Below are 23,444 nucleotides of genomic sequence, written 5' to 3'. Positions count from 1 at the left end.
ACAGTGGGATATTGGTAATGTTGCTATTCCTAAGGCTTCCACTAGATGTCAACAGTCTTTAGAACCTTGTCTGATGCTTCTACTGTGAAGTGGGGCTGAAGGAGAAGTGAATGAGTAAGGTCTGCCATGAGCTGATCATGCTCTGACCATGCGCGTTCACATGAGAGGGAGCTCTGTTTCATCGCACTTCTGAAGACAATGGAATTCTCCGGTTGGAACATTATTGAAGATTTATGTTAAAAACATCCTAAAGATTGATTCAATACATCTTTTGACATGTTTCTACTGACTGTTACGGAACTTTTTGACATTTCGTCTGCTTTTTGTGAACGTGCTTCGTAACTTTGGATTTGTTTACCAAACGCGCTAACAAAAGTAACTATTTGGACATAAATGATGGACATTACCGAACAAAACAATCATTTCTTGTGGAAGTGGGAGTCCTGGGAGTGCATTTTGATGAAAATCAGCAAAAGGTAAGTGAAGATTTAATGCTATTTATGACTTTTGTTGACTGCATAATATTGTGTCTTGATTGGGCTCTGAGCGCCGACACAGAATATTGCATGGTTTGCTTTTTCCGTAAAGCTTTTTTTAAAATCTGACACAGCAGTTGCATCAAGGAGAAGTGCATCTACAATTCCATGCATAACAGTTGTATCTTTTAGCAATGTTTATTATGAGTATTCCTGTAAATTGATGTGGCTCTCTGCAAAATCAAAGGATGTTTTGGAACTTCTGAACGTAAGGCGCCAATGGAAACTCAGATTTTTGGATATAAATATGAACTTTACCGAACAAAACATACATGTATTGTGTAACATGAAGTCCTATGAGTGTCATCTGATGAAGATCATCAAAGGTTAGAGATTCATTTTATCTATATTTCTGCTTTTTGTGAATCCTGTCTTTGGCTGGAAAAATGGCTATGTTATTAAGTGTATATTTAAAATGGTGTAAAATACATGTATGTTTGAGGAATTTTAATTATGGGATTTCTATTGTTTTGAATTTGGCGCCCTGCAGTTTCACTGGCTGTTGAAGAGGTGGGACGCTACCGTCTTACGTACCCTAGAGAGGTTAACACTTTTCTGGTTACTACATGATTCCATGTGTTATTTCATAGTTTTGATGTCTTCACTATTATTCTACAATGTAGAAAATAGTCAAAATAAAGAAAAAAACACTTCAATGAGTAGGTATGTACAAACTTTTGACCAATAGTGTGTACACACACACACACACACACACACACACACACACACAATGAAACCCATAGACAAGAGTGCCATCTAGTGTCGTTCCTACAGTCACACTCACTTTCTGTACCTCTGCATGATGTCCAGGACCAAACACACCAAACACACACTTACCTCTGTTTGTTCTGAGGCAGGGCCTTGGCGTCCACCATAAACATCTTGGACACAAACACAATGACAGGGGCTGTGTCATCACTGGAACACTGCATGAAGGCTGGGAACACACAGGACAAGGTTACTGAGCATATAGTTAGAATTAAATAAGAGAACCAAGTACCACAGTATACAGAAACCACAGCATAAACTCTGTGTAAAATATAGGATTTAACAGCTTGACTCAAAGTAAATAATATTCCATTCTTGCTTAAATGTGCCTTTTAAATGGAGGAAAGTCTCTGTTCTCAACAGAGTACTGTATTACTCCTTACCCACCCAGATACTATAGAGGTTGTCATGAACATGTTCAAACATTGCCTCTCGTTTTAGCCCAAGCTCTAAAGGCACCTAGGACATGTTCAGTAGTGCACACCGTAACAAAAAAACGTGTTTCTTATTGGACTAATTTAGGTAGAACCCTGCCCATTTTGGCCCATTTAGCTTCTGTTTGTTCCCAAGTGAAGACACCAAACAGCTTCCCTGGAAATGTATTGATATATGAATATCATTGATTATCCATTCAACAAGGTAGTCAAATCTGGAGGTATGGTGATCTGTACTACCTGAATGTATCCATTTTTCATATTTTGTTAAAAACATTTCATCTGTTCTGTGCATTAAAAGCAACACTGATCTCGTTAACATGAGGTGAGAGCTGGAAAGAGACCAGCCCTGCCAACTCTCCTCTCCATAGCCAGGCGGTCTGGGAAAGAAGAAAGCCTTGAACTGGGGCTGGGTGGAGGGAGGAAATGACTAGCAGGTCTGCTAAACTAAGACCTTCACAGGATACAGAAATGCCTTCGTAAAAGCAGAATATGCCAGGTGGGCTGTGGAAGAGCTCACACACATCATCTTCCCCCACGCACTGAACCACCCACATACAGCAGACCAAGACAACTTTTCTGCAACTGCAGTGTGTGTGTGTGTCTCACCGGTCTTCAGTTCCTGGGTCTGCAGGGGTAGTGAGTGGAACCTGCGTGCTCCAACACTCATCAGTCTCTCTATTCTCTCAGAGGTCATGTCCAACGGACTGGGCAGCTTATCACACACCATGACTGGGGCACAGGGTTAAGGAAGCGCGCACACACACACACACACACACACAGACAGACAGAGGTAGGATACACAGCACAGCCTGTGAGACGGGGAGCCACTGGCTGCAGATGGCAGAGAGGAGGACTTTTGGGTCGGAGTGACGCGAGTCTCTGGTCATCACCTTAACATCTAGTGACATCATCATCTTCTCTATCTTCTCCTTGTCTCTGAGAGGAGAGAGAGCACACGTACATCATCATTCACATCTCAAAAGCACTCCATCTTCATACATACTTCAACATTTAACAAAGGTGCTGCAAGGAACCAGAACAGCATAGAGATAGAGATCACATCTTCAGAGATCCCTTACCGTCTGGTAACAACAGCGTCATATAAACTCCATATGTTGTCCAGGACGAGCTGAACAAACAGAGGCTTCTTTCCTTTGGCCTGTAGAGAGAATTACAGGAAGAGGAAGAAAGAGTGAGAAAATGGATCTTTCAGAAACAGATGGAGAATCATTGATTGGATTTATGCACTATTGTCTTCACTATGGATGCATCACAAATAGCACCCTACCCTGTATATAGTGCACTACAGACATGGTGTACTGGCGTTAATAGCTGACTGTTCCAACAAATAGGCTGCTGTGTGGGATTATGAAAGCTCTGAAGAGGCACACACAGTGCTGTGTTTCTCACCAAGTGCACTGAGTGAACGCACGCACACACACACCAAAGTGCATAGGCGCACACAGTCATGTACGCACACACACACCAGCGCATAGGTCAACCCGTCCAGTCTCTCAGCTCCAGTACTGTAAAACGACTCGCTTTCTAAAAGTGCACCAATCCAAATATGACCCTGTGTCACCGAATGTAGAACAAGAGCTGAAATATATCATACGAAGTCAATCCTCCGTAGCACTCAAAGCAAGCATTCTATTCCCTATGGGCCCTGGACAAAGGTAGTGGACTATAGAGGGAATATGGTGCCTTCATCTCTCTGAGAGGGCTGGCTACTGGCTGCACTAAAAGCTCTATCATCCACTTTCTATGGACTGAAAATCAATGGGACAGACTGAAGGTTGGACTGTGTGTGGATGAGTCTACTCTGTTCTATAGTGGAGGAAACATTATATTGATCCGTCTAATGACTGATTAGATATTTGAACAGTCTGAGAATGTGACGGTCTGTGTGTAATGCATGTTCATTATGCTAGTCTCTCCCAGAGTCCCACTGTACGACCAAATGAACACAACACATTACAAATGCTCAAAATAAAGGTCCCTACTGGATGTTAATAATGAACATAAGGACAATTCAAGGGCCAACACAACAAACAGCACTATAACTTAGGGATATTGTGCTGCCCTCTCCGTACTGTCTACTACCTAGCGCTGAAGGCTAACGGCTAATGCAGTCAGAAGGGTCAGAAGCTAGTGTGGTTCTGAGTGGGAGTCTGCAACAGAGTGGCTTTAGTAGTATAACGTGGAACCCATTAGCACCATACAGCTGCAACACTTAGTCTGTGGGCCTGTCCAAATACCCATACTTGTGTTTTAAATAGTACTCTGAAATGTTGAAAACTTAGTATGATTTTAATGCCAGGATGTCATACTCATTTCATCGGGAAGAATTTGCTGCACAGTATTGAGGAACAGAATGCTCCTTTCAGACCCACGTGTGTTTGACAACAGCTGATAATCAGATAAGATGACAAAAATGAACAAATGGCAGGGAACAAATTAATTGTGCATCAGATGAAGCCTCAGTATGATGAGCCTAGTATGTTGACATTTGTTGCTTACTGCATACGTTTTTACTAAACATTACATTCTTAATAGTATGTGGTATGATTAGCACACAGTATGAAGTTTTAGTAAGTAGAAGGCAGATTTTGGACACAGATACTGTCCCAAATTCCCTATATATTGCACTACTGTTGAGCACTGTGGGCCTTGGTCAAAAGTAGTGCACTATAAAGGGAATAAGGTGCTATTTGGGACGCAACTCTTAGCATTCATTACTGTGGTAGAACGTTAGCATTGGTCTTACGTGAGCTCCCTTCATGATCTTCTTGGCTTTAGCGTTGAGGTAGAAGTCTCCCCAGAGAGTCTTCAGGAGTACCTCAGCCCTGATGCCCATCCTCTGGCTGTGGATCTGGGCAAACTGCTGGATACTACAAGAAAACACACAAAGCTGCTAACGCTGGAAAATACCAACGACAGAAAAGCTAAACACCACAGTGATTGATTGATATTTCCTCTTCATTATGCTTCAGCCTCTTTGTTGTAGATTGTGGTTGTACAGAGGCCTTTACTGACAATAGCCTGCACTGAACATTTGAAATCTATGCCTGTTTGTAATTCTCAGTGATGTGTTTTTGAGTTGTCAAAACAGAGCTTTTTAGACAAGAAATGAGCAATGCATCACTTGAATGGGTGTCGGTCAACATCGCTTGTAAAACACTTGGTTTCCACTGAATAACACTGACTTCATTGGTTATTTTCATCGATCCTAGAGCCACAGCTGCCCTCAAAACAAGGTATCTATGTCCTTGTGTACACACCTGTATAAAACAGACACACTAATGACTACAATGCATAGTCTAGTCTGTCTTTAGTAGTTACTATGTGACTGCTCTGTAGCATGGGGGAGAACATTAAACACCTTGCTAGCCGAGCACTGACCTGATTTGAGGGACATAAGAATGTGCAGGCTGGCTAGGCTGAAATATCATTACATTGGGTTTGAGATGTTTTGACTGTTATGTGAACAAGAGCTAAAGTCCTCTTCCTACTCAGCTGGTTATTTAGAATTCTACATCAATTGCAGTCATGCAGAATTATACCCTCTTTTCATTCTCTGAAAGCTAAGGCAAAAGCGCCACCTAGTGGACATTTCAACAATAACCAAATACCTGACCAACTCCCAAGACATGTATTGATGGTTCCACATACAGTGCATTTGGGAAGTTTCAGACACATAGTTTTTTTCCACATTTTGTTACGTTACAGCCTTATTCTAAAATTGATTTAAAAAATTACAATTCTCATTAATCTACACATAATACCCCATAATGTCAAAGTGACAAGAGGTTTTTAGAAATTTGTGCAAATGTATAAAACAAATAAATGTACAACCAAAATACCTTATTTATATAAGTATTCAGACCCTTAACTATGAGACTCAAAATTAAGCTCAGATGCATCGTGTAGCCAATGGTCATCCTTGAGATGTTTCTACAACTTGATTGGAGTCCAGCTGTGGTAAATTCAATTGATTGGACATGATTTGGAATGGCATACACCTGTCTATATAGTTGACAGTGCTTGTCAGAGAAAAAACCAAGCCATGTGGTCGAAGGAATTGTCTGTAGAGCGCCGAGACAGGATTGTGTCGAGGCACAGATCTGGGGAAGGTCCCCAAGAACACAGTGGTCTCCATCATACTTAAATGGAAGAAGTTTGGAACCACCAAGACTCTTCCTAGAGCTGGCCGCCCAGCCAAACTGAGTAATTGAGGAAGAAGGGACCAAGAACCCAATGGTCACTCTGACATAGCTAGATTTCATGGAGATGGGAGAACCTTCCAGATGGACAACCATCTCTGCAGCACTCCACCAATCAGGCCTTTATGGTAGAGTGGACAGACGGAAGCCACTCCACAGTAAGATGCACATGACAGCCAGCTTGGAGTTTGCCAAAAGGCACCTAAAGTCTCTCAGACCATAAGAAAACAAGATTCTCTGATCTGATGTAACCAAGATTTAACTATTTGGCTTGAATGCCAAGCGTCATGTCTGGAGGAAACCTGGCACCATCCCTATGGTGAAACATGGTGGTGGCAGCATCATCATGCTGTGGGGATGTCAGGATTAAGGGAAAGATGAATGGAGCCAAGTACAGAGAGATCATTGACGAAAACCTGCTCCAGGGTGCTCAGGACCTCAGACTGGGGCGAAGGTTCAACTTCCAACAGGACAACGACCCTAATCACACAGCCATGACAACGCAGGAGTGGCTTTGGGACAAGTCTCAATGTCCTTGAGTGGCCCAGCTGCCAAATGTACTTCAACAAAGTACTGAGTAAAGGGTCTGAACACTTACGTAAGTGCAATATATATATATTTTTTTGCAAAATAATGCCCTTCTGAACAGACCCAAGGCTACAGACCCCCAAGACCTTTAGAAGACCAGCGTCGTATTCACTAGGAACCAAACAGGAGCAAACATGCCCAAAAGGGGAGTGACTACCTCCTGAACATGTCCAATAAGAAATGCTGGTTTTTGTTTTCAGTTGCAAAACGTTTTGCTACGGTGTGCACTAATGCATATAACCCAGGAGCCACCTGAAGCCCCATCCGTCTATGGCACTGGCGAAGACCACATTCCCCTGGTCTGGAGAGAAGTAGAGCTGGGAGTCATCCGAATCCTCTAGCCCGGCGCTCCAGTCGTACACCTGCTCTGACCCGGGACACTCAGCAGGCTCGATGTCCCCCTCCTCCTTATCTTCCTCCGCCCGCTCCTCTTTCACCGCGCGGTCCTCCAGCACTTTAGAGGTAAACAGAGAGCCTGTCACTGCATTCACCTGTGAGGAGGGAAATACACTTCTGTTTAATACACTTCTTTAATACACTTCTGTATTAAGAATCATAAACGTTCCAGAACATGTCTCTGTTATAACTGATTCCTTAACCGAAAACAGTACATTCAATTCAGTTCAGTTCGATTCAACTTACCCTCAGGGGCAATTAATTGTGTGCTACTTATATGGCAGGTATACTGTTTCTGTCTTGTGTTTTTTGACTAATCACACTTGTCTTTAGAGGTCAGGGACTCACCTGTTCTAGAATCTTCTGCAGGTGTGTGTAGGCTTCCTGAGAGGTGAGCTTCAGCTCCATGATGAGCCGGTCAATCTTGTTGATCACCAGCACAGGCCTGATGTTCTCCAGCCATGCCTGACGCAGCACTGCTTGGGTCTACAGACGGATGGGCGGACACACACACACACACACACACACACAGATACTCTGAGTAAATGACGAAGTCTCACGTCAACAAAGACAAAATGAAAATGCCACGAAGTTGAGAAAGTAGAGCGACAAATATAATTCATATCACATTCCAAAACAATGACAGGGATTTTTCTGCAATTGAAATCCTTGCACAGGCCACCTAAGCCTTTTCGGGTCGCCTAAGTCCAAACAGCGTATACATGTTTTAAATATATTTCATTTTTTATTATTGATTTTCGGGATGAAAAAACACCTTGTGTAAACTGAACCATCTAAAGCCAGATATAAAGTATGTAGAGATCTTTCTTCAAATAATATAATCTTTGAGAACTAACAATCATGCAAATAAAAGCTAGACAGTAAGGGAGAAAATTCCCAAAACAATGAATTAGTCTTGAAAAACACAGCAAAATGCATAGACTTGCAGGAAATTAGCTTTAAAACTGCCACATTTTCTCTCAGCTCTAAGGTAGAATATGTAGAATCTCAGGAAATTAATTCTAAAACTGCCACATTTCTCTCAGCTCTAAGGTAAAATGAGTAGAATTGCTGGAAATTAGCTTTAAAACTGCAGAAAATACATGTCAGCTCTATCGAGAAATGTGTAGAATTTAAGGACATTTGCAAAAAATGCAAAAAGTAAAAACTCAATGGGTGAGCTTGGTGCCCCATTTCCATGAAACTATTTAATGAAACACTAATGCAGAACCAGTGGAGAACAGGTAGTTATTTATTTAACCTTTATTTAACTAGGCAAGTCAGTTAAGAACAAATTCTTATTTACAATGATGGCCTACTCCGGACGACACTGGGCCAATTGTGTACCGCCCTATGGGACTTCTAATCACAGCTGGTTGTGATAGAGCCTGGAATTGAACCAGGGTTGGGAATTGAACCAGGGTCTGTAGTGATGTCTGTAGTGATGCCTCTAGCACTGAGATGCAGTGCCTTACACCACTGAGCCACTCGGGAGCACCAAGGCTATAACCTAAGTACGTAAGTGTCCAAAATCCCACTCTATTCACTAAATAGTGCACTACTTTTGACCAGAACCCTAGGGTGCCATTTGGGACACAATCATTGCCTTACCTGTGGACAAACTCCCTCCACAGCATCTACGATGACAATGGCCCCATCACATAGTCTGACGGCGGTGGACACTTCAGACGAGAAGTCCACATGGCCCGGAGAGTCAATCAAGTTTATCAGGTAGTCCTTCTCCCCTGAGACACACACACACAGGTACACACACACACGCAAGGGTCAATGAGACAAGTAGTCCGCCTCACAACAGGTCTCAACGTATCCAAGTCAACATGTTCCTACTGTGTTGTCTTACCAGAAGCATAGTGCAGTGAGATAGCGCTGGACTTCATCGTGATCCCTCGGATCTGCTCATCCTCCCGGCTGTCCAGGTACCTCAGCTAATACAGAAACAACATCAGAACACAGATGTATACATGACCATATCACAGATCAATGTGTAGATCAGGGACACACAACTAGATTAGTAAAAGGGCCAAATAACAAAGTCTGGCTACAGAAGTATGACAAGGATAATACCACTACAGATGATTGAGATCAAGTCATACTAACCTTTCCGGCTAAGCGACTTGATATAATGCCATTGCTGGCCACCAAGCTATCTGCCAGAGTTGTTTTGCCTGCAAAATAGATAGTGGTGGATATGAATGGAGTGTCACTACAAATGGTCATGCATGCAAACAACTGTCATCATGACCATGTACAGTATTATCCCGTGCAACATTCTCAATAATCAAGTCAATGGAACCTACCATGGTCCACGTGTGCCAGAATGCACAGGTTCCTGACGTTGGCTGGATTCTTCTGTAGTGCTTTGATCTTATCCAAACTGGTGTGTCCCATGTTTGACTGCTTTGGACTAGCTAATACATCAGGCGAGGAAACAAACTTTAGGAGATATCTAGTAATGTTACTATTACCTAGCTAGCTAGCTAGCTACTGCAATAAATACTGATCAGTGCCAGTGCACTCAACACAGCAAAGTTAGTTAGTAAGACAACACACCTCCATTCTGAATGACAGCAATACAAAAGGTGCTTGATTTGTAGCTGCAACTTACAGTATTTTACAACATGCTGCACTCAGCTAAAAGAAGCGTGGACAACAATGTTAGCTTTGTATACAAAGTAGTATATTACTATATATATATGATTCATAACCTAAAAGAAATGATCATATCATATAAGAAATCTCAATATTATGCGACAAAAGTCACATAAAACACAAACGTGGACACAACTCACTCACGTTGTTTGCCCGGAACAATACGTAAAATGTTGACGCGCTGTTTAAATGACGTAGTACGTTACGTCGTTACTAGGAAGCTCAGCGGTTGCTGGGGTAACGTGCTGCTTCCATAGAAACAAAACTGCACAGTAGCGCGAGCTGTCCACTGAGGTATAAAAGAACGGAGCTGTCGGGCGGTGTTTGTGGGATTGCAGAAACACGCTAGCCTCCCCCCTCAAAGACATGAAACGGCTATGCATATGTGAGATCTGCAGCTGTGGGTAAGGAGGATGTATTGATTTAGTCTAGTAAAAAAAAGTCTGATTACATTCATGAGATTACCAGTGTTTCCACAAGTTTGTGTGTGGATAAATTATTTCCGTGCGTTAATTTAGGATGACTAACTAGTGAATTGACACGCGTATGCCAAGTAGTGTATGGAGTTGACATTAAAATGGAAAATATTGTATTTATTATTGACTAACATTCATTATGAATCACTGTTGTAAAAACTCTATCCAATCCATTTGCCATTCCTTTCGCTACAAAACTAGAAATGCTGAAATTCTTAGAACGACCCATATGGCATTGTAAATTGTCAGAAATTGACTGTCACAAGAATGAGTATTCAGCGGCAAAATAAATAGACACTTTTGCCATGTTTCCAAGTTGTCCAATGGCTAGTCATGGAAAAAAAATATTGCCCTGGAAAATATTGTTGCACTAATGACCGACTGAATAAAAAGTATCCTAGATAGGTGCGAACATAGCTACGATGTGCCTTTTTTGCATAGTCTAGCTACATTTGTCATTTCACCAATACAAGGAGACGTGTCTGGCTTTATATAGATCTGTAGACCTACCATAACTCACAATGCTGTGTAGCTAGCTATGTCTCTATTATCACTTGCTCACAGACACTCCCTGTCATGAGTAAAGACAATGCCCTTGGTTACACAGAAACTAGTGCATTTCTTATTGCCCTGAAACGATATCAGCTATTCAAAATCCACAGCAATCATTGAAAATGTAGCCCATGATTTCTGACATTGGTATCCTATTGATTACAGTTGTCAGTTTATTCAAGTTCAGTTTTTTTTCTTCTACTCTTTATTTTACCCCAAACTAACTATGTTAACACAATACTCCAATGTAGGGTATTATCATGTTTGGTTTATTATCATGTGATTGTTGCACAATGTTTTCATACGCCTTTCAAATAGGTCAGTGAATGCAATCATGTTTTTCTGATTCTGAGTCTGACCATGGGAATGAATTATGTTACTGTGCCTGTTAAGTCACTATAGATGCAATATAAATGCATGGCTGATGCATCATATTGAGTTAAATGTCTGTTAATCTAAGATGAAATACAAGTCTGCCATTCTTTTAAAGAATTCACACCAAGCTCAGTCAGTACACATTCATTGCATTGCATAACCAGGTAGATAATTGCTCACACCCAGCCTGCTGGTTTCCATTCTGCACTTAACTAAAGGAAGAGTTAAGATGACTAGTCTGTTATTTCATGCAGAGAATGCTCTTTCTAAGTGTAGGGTGGCATGCTACGTAACTAGCCTAACTCACTGCCAGTCACCATAATTGCATTGTAAATTAATACTACACTCTATTGGTATTGTGTTCATTAGTCCACTGTTAATGCACGTCAGCACAGCTGTCAAGTTTAAGATAGAGCACGTTCAGTAAAATAAAGTTTTGAACTTTGCCCTCTGTCTAGACGCCATCGCTGCCCCCACCAACCCACAGCTCTGTATGGAAAGCCCAATGTGACATGTGTCCTGACCGAGTACACAGAGAAGTACCCCGCCTATGGAAGATACAACCCGCCCCAGAGCCTGAAACCAAAGCCTGTTAACCACGGTGACCGGGGGAGAATGGATGGAACTACTACATTCAAGTAAACGCCTTAGTCATGGATCACACCTTAATGAAACACCAATCCCTTTCAAGTACACTACTTTTGGCCAAGAATGCCACAAAGGGCAGGGGACAAAAGTAGTGTACAACCAAATGTAAGGAAATAGGGTGCTATTTGAGACTGTGTCAATCTTCTGCTATTCAACCACTCTCATTTAATGCAAAGTCTTTTGAGGCGCACACACACACGCACACACACGCACACCCCTCATGCGGTTTTGAGGAGATTTTGGAAAATGTACCTTTAAGTGGTCTCTAAAAATTGACCCGATTCCATATTCCAAAGTCAACCTATTATGTAGATATCACTAACTATATTAATTAGGAGTTATCCACAGAGGTCTCAATCCCAAATGAATGAAAAAGACTGGTTACTCTCTCGCTCTTCCTAGGACTGACTTTATTCCCTACGTGGTGACTCGACGCCCGGGGAAACAGCAGGCGGAGTACAAACCCAAACCTGGAGACATAGATCTGGGGACCACCTACAAACAGGACTACAGCCTTTATGAGGTCCAACCCTTCGCCCCTTCCAGACCCAGCGAGAGGGTACGCACAACAGGGCACAAAATGGATACAGTGCCTACATACAAAGGTGAGCTATTCTGAGTTGTTTGATGAATACCAGACACATGACACATTTCTACAAGGGGTACCGCACAGTGATCCTTATTTTAGTATGATATAAGAAATATTGGCATTTAAAGTTAATACGTTGCAATTTCTATGGGATATTTTATACATCAAAATTACATCATAACAAATGCTCTCTATAAATAAACTATGATTATAACCAAAACTAACACATACAAATCTTTTAATGTTTCAACTCTTTTAATGTTTCAAGAGGATTTCCGACAGTGGGAGATGTGCAAGCGGGAGCTGAAGAAACCCGACCTGACCTACCACCCGCCAGACGCCAAGTTCGACGGCCACACCACCTTCCAGGACGACTTCCTCTCCCGAGGCCTTGCCCCCAGGGAGAGCTTCAAGCCCTCCAGTATCCCCAAAATGTCCGATACCCCCTTCGATGGGGTGACCAGTAACCAGCAGTGCTATGTGTCCCACCCTCTGGAGGCACGCTGGGTGAAGGCTCCAGAGCCCTATAAACCCAGTAGCCAGCCCCTACAAGACCTCACCACCAACCGAAGAGACTACCAGGGCCTGCCAGGACAGCTGCCCCAGAGCTATAAACCTAACCCTGGAAAGGTAACGCTGTGTTTAATGACATCTCACTAGTCACAGACTATGTAATCGAGCACATGATTTTAGTTCTAGGTTAACCCAGATTAATATCTCACTAACTCACTCCTCTTCACTTACCTTTTCTGGCCAGTGATAACTTCAACTGGTATTTGATCATTAGTAGACAGTGGCTGATGAAAAATCTCTGGGTGGTAGCCTAGCGGTTAAGAGGTTGGGCCAGTAACCGAGCTGACTAGGTGAAATCTCTTGATGTGCCCTTGAGCAAGGCACTTACAAGAGCAATTAGGGTTAAGTTGCTCTGGATAAGAGCGTCTGCTAAATGACTAAAATGTAAAAGAATCTCATTGAAGTGCAGATTGAAGATAGACGTGTAGTTTTGTTTGAATGTGTTGTTATTTTCAATATGATTATCTGGTGAGTTGATGTATGTTACTGAGGTGAAACCAAAGTCAAATGTCCATCTGAGGGTGAACAATAAACCTCTATTCCACTCTACTCTGTTCCTAGGTGACGTCTGACGTTCCCTTTCAGAGCAGCACAGAGTTTAAGGAGCGTTTCCAGCAGTGGCCCGTGTCCCTGCCTCAGCTGCACAAGAGCCTGCAGTATGTCAGCCCCACAGAGCACATGGACATGAGCACCACGTCTGGTTCAGTCTACGTCCAACACAACATCCAGCCCTTCATCTCTGCCAAGCCCTTCAATCGGCCCACCAAGTCATCAGCTCCCTTCCAGGTGGGGATGAGACGATACAGGCATTCAGAAAGTATTCAGACCTCTTGACTTTTTCCACATTTTGTTACGTTACAGCCTTATTCTAAAGTGGATTAAATATTTTTTTGCCCTCAATCTCCACACAATACAGCATAACGACAAATTAAAAACATGTTTTTAGAAATGTTGGCAAATGTCAGGTTCGATGGGGAGAGTCGCTGCAAAGCTATCTTCAGGTCTCTCCATAGGTTTGATCAGGTTCGATGGGGAGAGTTGCTGCAAAGCTATCTTCAGGTCTCTCCATAGGTTTGATCAGGTTCGATGGGGAGAGTCGCTGCAAAGCTATCTTCAGGTCTCTCCATAGGTTTGATCAGGTTCGATGGGGAGAGTCGCTGCAAAGCTATCTTCAGGTCTCTCCATAGGTTTGATCAGGTTCGATGGGGAGAGTCGCTGCAAAGCTATCTTCAGGTCTCTCCATAGGTTTGATCAGGTTCGATGGGGAGAGTCGCTGCAAAGCTATCTTCAGGTCTCTCCATAGGTTCGATCAGGTTCAAATCCAGGCTCTGGCTGGGCCACTCAAGGACATTGAGACTTGTCCCGAAGCCACTCCTGCATTGTCTTGGCTATGTTCTTAGGGTCTTGTCCTGTTGGAAGGTGAACCTTCATCCCAGTCTGAGGTCCTGAGTGCTCTGGAGCAGGTTTTCATCAAGGATCTCTGTATTTTGCTCCATTCATCTTGCCCTCGATCCTGACTAGTCTTCCAGGGCCTGCCACTGAAAAACATCCCTACAGCATGATGTTGCCACCACCATGCTTCACCGTAGGGATGGTGGCAGGTTTCCACCAGATGTGACGCTTGGCATGATTGGTGAAATGTCATTCTGTCAGAGTCATCTGAAGATGCACCTGAGCTCAATTTCAAGTACCCTAGCAAATGGTCTGAATATTTACAGTGCATTCAGAAAGTATTCAGACCCTTTGACTTTTTCCACATTTTGTTATATTACAGCCTTATTCTATTTAATCCATTTTAAAAACAAATCCTCATGAATCTACACATGATACCTCATAATGACAAAGTGAAAACAGGTATTTAGACATTTTTGCTAATTTATAAAAACAAGTAAAAATACAATACAAACCTTTTGCTATGAGATTCAAAATTGAGCTCAGGTGCATCCGGTTTCCATTGATCATCTTTGAGATGTTCCTACAACTTGATTGGAGTCCACCTGTGGTAAATTCAATTGATTGGACATGATTTGAAAGGCACACAGCTGTCTATATAAGGTCCCACAGTTGACAGTGCATGTCAGAGCAAAAACCAAGGCATGAGGTTGAAGGAATTGTCGGCAAAACTGCGAGACAGGATTGTGAAGAGGCACAGATCTGGGGAAGGGTACCAAAAAATGTCTACAGCATTGAAGGTCCATAAGAACACAGTGGTCTCCATCATTCTTAAATGGAAGAAGTTTGGAACCACCAAGACTCTTCCTAGAGCTGGCCGCCCTGCCAAAAGGAGCAATCGAGTCAGAAGGGGCTTTGTCAGGGAGGTGTTATGTTTTTGATTTTATTTTTACTACTACCTGTATAGATGGTCATTCTGACAGAGGTCAAGAGTTCCTCTGTGGAGATGGGAGAACCTTGCAGAAGGACAACCATCTCTGCAGAACTCTACCAATCAGGCCTTTATGGTAGAGTGGACAGATTCTCTGCTGATGAAACCAAGATTTAACGCTTTGGCCTGAATGCCAAGCATCAAGTCTGGAGGAAACCTGGCACCATCCCAAGCATGGTGGTTGCAGCATCATGCTGTGGGGATGTTTTTCAGCGGCAGGGACTGGGAGACTAGACAGGATTGAGGGAAAGATGAACGGAGGAAAGTACAGAGATCCTTGATGAAAACCTGTTCCAGAGCGCTCAGGACCTCCGACTGGGGCCACGGTTCACCTTCCAACAGGACAATGACCCTAAGCACACAGCCAAGACAAAGAAGGAGTGGCTTCGGGACAAGTCTTTGAATGTATTTGCAGCGACCACACTCTAACCACTAGGCTACCTGCCACCCCAAATACGTGTGCCGAGCTTGTAGCGTCATACACAAGAAGACTGTAAATTCAACAACGTACTGAGTAAAGTCTGTGAATAATTATGTAAATGCAATATATATATATATATATATATATATATATATATATATATATATATATATATATATATATTTATATTTTTTGTTTATTATCCTTCTCCTTCCTTTGCCATTATGGGTATTGTGTGTAGATTGATGAGGACAAACATGTATTTAAACCATTTCTGAATAAGGCTAACGTATATAGTTTTTTTAAAGTGCCGGGGTCTGAATACTTTCCGAATGCACTGCACCTGTTAATATATTGCTGGGCTGATATATTGTTTAGCGGTTATGTTGTTGTACTTATATGTATTGTCATACTGATATCGTGTCTTACTGATATGGATGTTCTGATGTAATATTATAGTTATGTTGTTGTACTTATATGTATTGTCATACTGATATCGTGTCTTACTGATATGGATGTTCTGATGTAATATTAGTTATGTTGTTCACTAAAGTGTTTGCTGTTAAATTCTTGGGAGATTATTTCAACAGCACATAAATATGATTGAATATATGTTTTATTACGTTCAAAACGGTGCGTTCTCATTTTGTCCTGTAACCGGGTCAGTTGGGATTTTTTGGGGTAAGTTTATTGTAGCATCAAAATGAACGTTCCCACCCCACTACCTCCAGGTCTGCACCACCATGAGGGATGACTACCAGCCTTGGGAGGTCAAGAGACAGGCCATGATCAAGAAGCCTGAGGAGATGCAGAGAGCCACCGGAAGGATGGACCATCTCACCACTTTCAAGGCAATTCAAGACTCTTCTGTTTCCATTGGCATGCCAGGGCAATTCTCAAATCACACCCTGCCTATAGAAAAATACTTTTGGGAAGAGCACAGGATCAGCTACATTGTAGCACCTATGGAGCTGTTTTAGGGGCTAAGTGCCCTGTGGAAGGACACAACAATAGGAGATATTATGGTACCTACCATCTGAAATCACCGGCCAGTTCTCAGTACTGCCTCCATGGAGTGCACTAGTTTTGGCCAGATATGGGTGGGTTTAGGGTGTTCTTTGAGACACTGCTCAATTATCTACACATATACACCCTTAGAAAAAAGTGTTTCAAGTTTGTTCTTCGGCAGTCCCCGTAGGAGTACCCTTTTTTTGGTTCCCGGTAGAACACTTTTGGGTTACAGCCAAAAAGGGTTCTTCAAAGGGTTATCCTATGGGGGTAGCCGAATAACCCTTTTAGGTTCTAAATAGCACCTTTTTTTCTAAGAGTGTAGCAGAGCCCCTGTCTCTCTTTGGCTCCAGGCCACATTCTTAGAAGCCATTATTTGAAAATCTATTCTATTTGATTGTATTCTCTTATCCAGGCCCATTTTACACCCCACGAACTGCAGCCCAATGTGAGCTTCAAGCCAGCTCACGCCCCCTTGAGGGCTGATGCCCCATTGGAGAGCGGCACCATGTACAGCACAGAGTTCACCCCCAAGAGGTAACACACACACACACACACAGTTACCCAGCAGAGATGCACACACACGCTGAGCATTTCGCTGCACTGTTTATACCTGCTGTAAACTGTGTACGTGATGAGTAACATTTGATTTGACACACAAAGTTAACCTACAAGCATTTAGTCTGGAGTCCCCTGGAATCAGCCGGTACATCCCAGGAGGGACATCAAACGAAAGTGAAGCTGTTTTACCACCTGAATGAAATGAATGTCTGATGTAAACCTGAATCACTTTTATAACCTCAACCTTAATAAGTGCTAGTGTTGTGAATTTGTGGATGATTATGATGTGCTGAACTTGCAGCAAGATTATTTTCCACGAGCGAACAATAAAGGTATTGCATTTTCTGGTATTTTATCGTATATCATTCAGGTAATGGTATGATTTTGTGTTGTAGGATCAGCGTTTGTCCAGCTAGCTACGACTCCCTGCCGGGCTTCGTGTTTGAGGACAGCGACGACAGGGGACACAGGTTCTACAGGAAGTTGCCATCTAAGGACATGAACAAGATGGCTGCCGGCATGGCGGTGGCTGTGGTGTCATAACGTTTGACCATGATATTTGGTGACCAATGCTTTTAATCTTAAAAAGAGCGTGTGGAGAGAACTACTTTTGTTTGGTCTGTTATGTTTTCATTTTATTTTCCTACTACCTGTATAGTAAGTATCAATGATGTGATAATCAAATGGAACCAACAATTATGAACAAGTCACAAACAGGCCATTATAAAATAAACTTCCCTGTATTCTGGTTGATGCTTTCCATTGAATAGTTGGCTAATTTTTGTTTTACAAATTTGCGAATCATTACAGCACTTCATTTCTTAATGAAATATCCTTGTGTCCATGTGCCAAATTCTGCATCAAGTCACCAGTCACACATTTATTGAAATTCTAACAATGCAGAACTTTCAGGGTTATTTTCATGGTTGAAAGTGCATAAGACATACCGGAAACTTCATTATGATTTTGCAGTGTGATTTCATTTGAAGGAGGCTTTTTTTTTTTAACTAGAGTTTAGAAAAATAGTGGCCTCTTTATAATGCACATTGTTGTAAAAAAGTATCATAATCTGTCAGTGTGATTTCATGAGTCTTATGGTCTCCCTCTGTGTGTGTTTATAATGAGTATTACCAAACAAAATATCAGGTAATCAAACTGTCTTTATTATCTTAGTATGTTGTCTTTCTAGAGCATTTCAACGTTTTGTTCCATAAACATCTTCATGATGTTCCTTCAGTCCAGTTAGGATTCTACAAACGGTATCCATGTCAACACCCAATGTTATGGTAACGTAATCGATATGTTGTCCTAAATATCAGTAGCATTGATTATTGTCAGTGTGCATTTGTTTGAGTGAGTGGCACTTGATAATGTATCTGCAAAACACATGACATGTCTCTACAAATCCTTGGTGATTGTAGGTAAATGCATGAGAATAAAACCAGAAGGGAAAGGTATTAAACACCTGTGATCCAACAACAGCAAGTGCTTATTAATATACTGTATGGTTTCTATCCAGTCTTTTTAAACAGGCGTTAAGACAACTAAATAAGGTAAGAAAATAAAGTCCCACAAAAAATCTACATACTCTCAATGTACAATATTGCACTTAAAACACAGTATTTACAAGACATTTTACAATGCAGCACATTGGTTGGATAACCAAAACAATACTAAAAAGAAACAGACCCCATTATTCAAACAGAGAAATATGACAGTCATGTTTTCTCTCGGGGCCCATCCTAAATGCCACCGTATTCCCTACATAGTGCACTACTTTTGACCAGTACTGCAGTATGTAGGGCAGTGGTGGTGGGCGGGGCCCGGAACATCATTATAGAAATTTGTACAATGCAAATGGACCACAAGCAAGCAGAAAAATAGATTGAATTGGAAAATAACAATAAGTTCATACCTTGATTACATTGAGACACAATCACACATGTCTCTCTTGTTATTAGTGGGAATAGATTTTGTCCCGCCGTCCACCTGTTTCCGACCCCTGATGTAGGGAATATGATTGGGTGCCATTGGGAACACAACCCACACCTCTCTCGGCCACTGCAGGGTCTATTTATTCCAAACAGTGATCATTTCTGCTGACAATTATTATCTCACATAATACATACTACTGTATGCACTGTGATCATTTCTGCTGACAATTATTATCTCACATAATACATACTACTGTATGCACTGTGATCATTTCTGCTGACAATTATTATCTCACATAATACATACCACTGTATGCACTGTACTCTGATGAATATGTTTCAAATGTATGTACACATTGAATGTTAACTGTTATGGCAAATATGCAATATCCAATAAATCATGTTGAAACTGCTTTTCCTCCTACTGTCTGTCTAGTAGGTTCTAATGCAAATGATTTGGTTTGGATGGTTGTTTTCTCATGTCAATGACGTTCCACTACAATCTGACATCCCTTTGCCTTCACACATGTTAATGGTCTTATAGGAGTCTGCATCACACATCCACTTCCTACTGTATGTACATGTACAGTCAGTGGTGTAAAGTACTTCAGTAAAAATACTTTGAAGTACTACTTAAGTCGTTTTTTTCTGTGTATCTGTACTTTACATGTACTTCACAACATTCCTAAAGAAAATAATGTACTTTTTACTCCATACCATTTCCTTGACATCTAAAAGTACTTGTTACATTTTGAATGCTTAGCGGGACAGGAAAATGTTACAACACACGCACTTATCAAGACAACATCCCTGGTCATCCCTACTGTCTCTGGTTTGGCAGACTCACTAAACACAAATGCGTAGTTTGTAAATTATGTCTGAGTGTGTTTTTAAATAAAAAAATAAAAAAATGGTGTCGTCTGGTTTGCTTAATATAAGGAACTTGAAATGATTTATACTTTTACTTTTGATACCTACGTACATTTAAAACCAAATACTTTTATACTTTTACTCAAGTAGTATTTTACTGGATGACTTTCCCTTTTACTTGAGTCATTTTCTATTAAGGTATCTTTACTTTTATTCAAGTATGACAATTCGGTACTTTCCCCACCACTGTGTACAGTATATTCATACATTCATACATGCACTTGCTATAAATTAAAAAATAAACACAGGACACCCATAAACCACTGCTTCTATTGGTGTTTTGTTGCTAGAGTATTCTTTCTTTCTGTCCGTCCATTCAGTGCACATTACCGTGGAAAACAATGACAAGGCCATTTAAAGACTGCTCTCTCCTTCAGGAATGGGTTAACAGCACACACTTTACACACACCTTTGCACTCACTTGTTACATGTGTCATTGGAAAAATATCTAGTATTGGTAAAGTGTTACATTTCTAAGGCCATAGGTCCAGATTTGAGGCTTGCATCAAATTACATTGGTTGGGCCACCTGAAAGATTCCTTCACTCCATATCTGTGCACGCTTGTCTCCACCAAAGTGTCTCCGGCAAAAATCCCCTAGGTATCTTTCTCAGTCTAAAGCCATTGGGGCATCATTATTGGGAGGAAAATCCATTTAGGTTGTGATGAAAAAGTGAGAAAGATTTCCTCAATGTTGTGGTGGTAGTGTCTTTAAAGCAGACTCCAAACAGTCTCAGGCTATGACCAGTCTACCATGTTACATGGTCCCTCCCTCCCTCAATCCAAGCCTCCATCCTTCCTTCAATCTATCCCTCCATCCATCCATCCCTCCCTCCCTCAATCCAAGCCTCTATCCAGCCCTCCCTCAATCTATCCCTCCCCCAGCCGCCCCTCAATCTATCCCTCCCCCTATCTATCCCTCCCCCCATCCCTCCCTCCCTTCCTCCCTCCCTCCCTCCCTCAATCTAATCCTCCATCCATCCCTCCCTTGATCTATCCCTCCATACATTCATCCCTCCCTCCCTCAATCCAAGCCTCTATCCAGCCCTCCCTCAATCTATCCCTTCCCCAGCCGCCCCTCAATCTATCCCTCCCCCATCTATCCCTCCCTCCCTCCCTCCCTCCCTCAATCTAATCCTCCATCCATCCCTCCCTCAATCTATCCCTCTATCCATCCATCCCTCCCTTGATATATCCCTCCATACATTCATCCCTCCCTCCCTCAATCCAAGCCTCCATCCATCCCTCCCTCAATCCATCACTCCATCCATCCATCCCTGCCTCAATCTATCCCTCCATACATCTATCCCTTCCTCAATCTATACCTCCCTCCCTTCCCCAATCTATCCCTCTATCCATCCATCCATCCATCCCTCCCTTCCCCAATATATCCCTCTATCCATCCATCCACCCCTCCCTCCCTCAGTCCATCCATCCATCCCTCCCTCCCTCCCTCCCTCCCTCCCTCCCTCCCTCCCTCCCTCCATCCATCCATCCCTCCATCCATCCATGGCTTCCAAGAGTTATGTTGTCCACACTCTGTCTCAAAGCTCAGGGGTTTCCTCTAGGTACAGATCTAGGATCAGCTTCCCCTCCCCATTCCCAGCCTTAACCACTAGTGGAGGAAATTAAAAACTAACCCAAGACCAGCATCTAGGGGCAACTTCCTCCTAGAACACTAGGTGGAGCCATCCTCCTGTAAACAGGACTCACAACACCTCTGCTTGTACATGTCGATGGGGCAAAGCTTTAACCTCTTCACCACGGCACAGTAGTGGGTGGTGTCTTTACATTCACCTACACAGAGACACAGAGACACAGAGACAACATACATTGTGTTAAATGCTGAAACTCGACATTTTGGCATAAAATGACATCCATTCTCCCCACAGAAGAACATGTCCCAAATGGCACCCTATTTCCTTTATAGTGCACTACTTTGACCAGGGCTCTTATAGGACTCTGGTAAACAGTAATACAGGAATAGAATGCCACTTGGAACGCATGCCACATTTCCATTAAAGAGTGGCAGAAAGCTAAGGAGTATGGCTTAACGTCAAATTCGGGCTAAAATTCAACTGTCCATGTAGATTTGGGTCTGGACTGTTAAAAAGCCGTTTAGCAGTTTAAAAAGAGGGTTTGTGTGATTTTACTTGTGCAAAATCATTGTTTTTGTAATAGGTGTTTTTTGAGTCAAACTTATGCCAAGCCACTCCAATGACATATTCCCCAGCTTCAGAAGTCAGAGGAAAGGCAGTGAGGGTAATATGGTAACGTGGTAAAAACACTACACACTCACTTCCACAGGTGGTGGCGTTACAGTGCTGCCAGGTGGCTGGGCGTCTGTGCCAGGTGCAGTGTTGGTCTGCCAGGGTTCTGCCACTCCTGTGGTGGGCACAGTCCACCCTGCGAGACTGAAACCCGCTGCCACAGGCTGCCGTGCACGCTCGCCACGGCCCCACGCGCCAGTGCACGTCACACAGCTCCGACGAACAGTTACGCACTGAGACGGGCCTGAGGGAGACAAAGAGAGATAGAGGGAAGGATTTGATTTTATTAGAATCCCCTTTAGCTGGAGCCAATGGAGACAGAGAGTTCACTTTTCTGTTCACTTGCGCTATATAAGATGGAAGGGAGTCCCATGCACTCATGGTTCTGTATAATACTGTATATAAGATGGAAGGGAGTTCCGTAAACTCATGGTTCTGTATAATACTGTATATAAGATGGAAGGGAGTTCTGTAAACTCATGGTTCTGTATAATACTGTATATAAGATGGAAGGGAGTTCCGTAAACTCATGGTTCTGTATAATACTGTATATAAGATGGAAGGGAGTTCCGTAAACTCATGGTTCTGTATAATACTGTATATAAGATGGAAGGGAGTCCCATGCACTCATGGTTCTGTATAATACTGTATATAAGATGGAAGGGAGTTCCGTAAACTCATGGTTCTGTATAATACTGTATATAAGATGGAAGGGAGTTCCGTAAACTCATGGTTCTGTATAATACTGTATATAAGATGGAAGGGAGTTCTGTAAACTCATGGTTCTGTATAATACTGTATATAAGATGGAAGGGAGTTCCGTAAACTCATGGTTCTGTATAATACTGTATATAAGATGGAAGGGAGTTCCGTAAACTCATGGTTCTGTATAATACTGTATATAAGATGGAAGGGAGTCCCATGCACTCATGGTTCTGTATAATACTGTATATAAGATGGAAGGGAGTTCCGTAAACTCATGGTTCTGTATAATACTGTATATAAGATGGAAGGGAGTTCCGTAAACTCATGGTTCTGTATAATACTGTATATAAGATGGAAGGGAGTTCCGTAAACTCATGGTTCTGTATAATACTGTATATAAGA

The 23,444-nt window shown here is 42.2% G+C and overlaps 3 protein-coding genes across 3 annotated transcripts in view; 1 reads left to right on the top strand and 2 right to left on the bottom strand.

Moving 5' to 3' along the window:
* LOC110515557 (elongation factor-like GTPase 1) overlaps window positions 1-9,806 on the bottom strand; it is a 109,418-nt gene extending 99,612 nt beyond the window's left edge. The window contains exons 1-12 of the mRNA XM_090222840.1: window positions 9,763-9,806; window positions 9,267-9,377; window positions 9,067-9,134; window positions 8,810-8,894; window positions 8,560-8,693; window positions 7,297-7,434; window positions 6,805-7,043; window positions 4,509-4,632; window positions 2,821-2,900; window positions 2,541-2,677; window positions 2,348-2,470; window positions 1,374-1,473 (exon numbers count right to left, since the gene is read on the bottom strand). Of these exons, the coding sequence (XP_090078966.1) occupies window positions 1,374-1,473; window positions 2,348-2,470; window positions 2,541-2,677; window positions 2,821-2,900; window positions 4,509-4,632; window positions 6,805-7,043; window positions 7,297-7,434; window positions 8,560-8,693; window positions 8,810-8,894; window positions 9,067-9,134; window positions 9,267-9,357 (1,319 nt within the window). The 5' untranslated portion in view covers window positions 9,358-9,377; window positions 9,763-9,806. The remainder of the gene's footprint in view (window positions 1-1,373; window positions 1,474-2,347; window positions 2,471-2,540; window positions 2,678-2,820; window positions 2,901-4,508; window positions 4,633-6,804; window positions 7,044-7,296; window positions 7,435-8,559; window positions 8,694-8,809; window positions 8,895-9,066; window positions 9,135-9,266; window positions 9,378-9,762) is intronic.
* Window positions 9,807-9,830: 24 nt separating this feature from the next.
* LOC110506867 (stabilizer of axonemal microtubules 2) lies at window positions 9,831-17,801 on the top strand. Its single transcript, XM_090222839.1, has 8 exons — window positions 9,831-10,022; window positions 11,480-11,659; window positions 12,072-12,274; window positions 12,527-12,888; window positions 13,393-13,617; window positions 16,367-16,486; window positions 17,059-17,180; window positions 17,600-17,801. The coding sequence occupies exons 1-8, from the start codon at window positions 9,985-9,987 to the stop codon at window positions 17,745-17,747; spliced, it is 1,398 nt and encodes a 465-aa protein (XP_090078965.1). The 5' UTR covers window positions 9,831-9,984; the 3' UTR covers window positions 17,748-17,801.
* Window positions 17,802-21,605: 3,804 nt separating this feature from the next.
* Window positions 21,606-23,444, bottom strand: part of LOC149971460 (ADAMTS-like protein 3) — a 231,058-nt gene continuing 229,219 nt past the window's right edge. The window contains exons 32-33 of the mRNA XM_090222838.1: window positions 22,367-22,581; window positions 21,606-21,864 (exon numbers count right to left, since the gene is read on the bottom strand). Of these exons, the coding sequence (XP_090078964.1) occupies window positions 21,746-21,864; window positions 22,367-22,581 (334 nt within the window). The 3' untranslated portion in view covers window positions 21,606-21,745. The remainder of the gene's footprint in view (window positions 21,865-22,366; window positions 22,582-23,444) is intronic.

This window comes from Oncorhynchus mykiss, chromosome 26, assembly GCF_057628025.1.
Source record: "Oncorhynchus mykiss isolate SJ-2025 chromosome 26, ASM5762802v1, whole genome shotgun sequence".
Lineage (NCBI taxonomy): Eukaryota > Metazoa > Chordata > Actinopteri > Salmoniformes > Salmonidae > Oncorhynchus > Oncorhynchus mykiss.
Note: the sequence above shows the minus strand (reverse complement) of the source record. Positions and strands in the feature narration are given on the sequence as shown.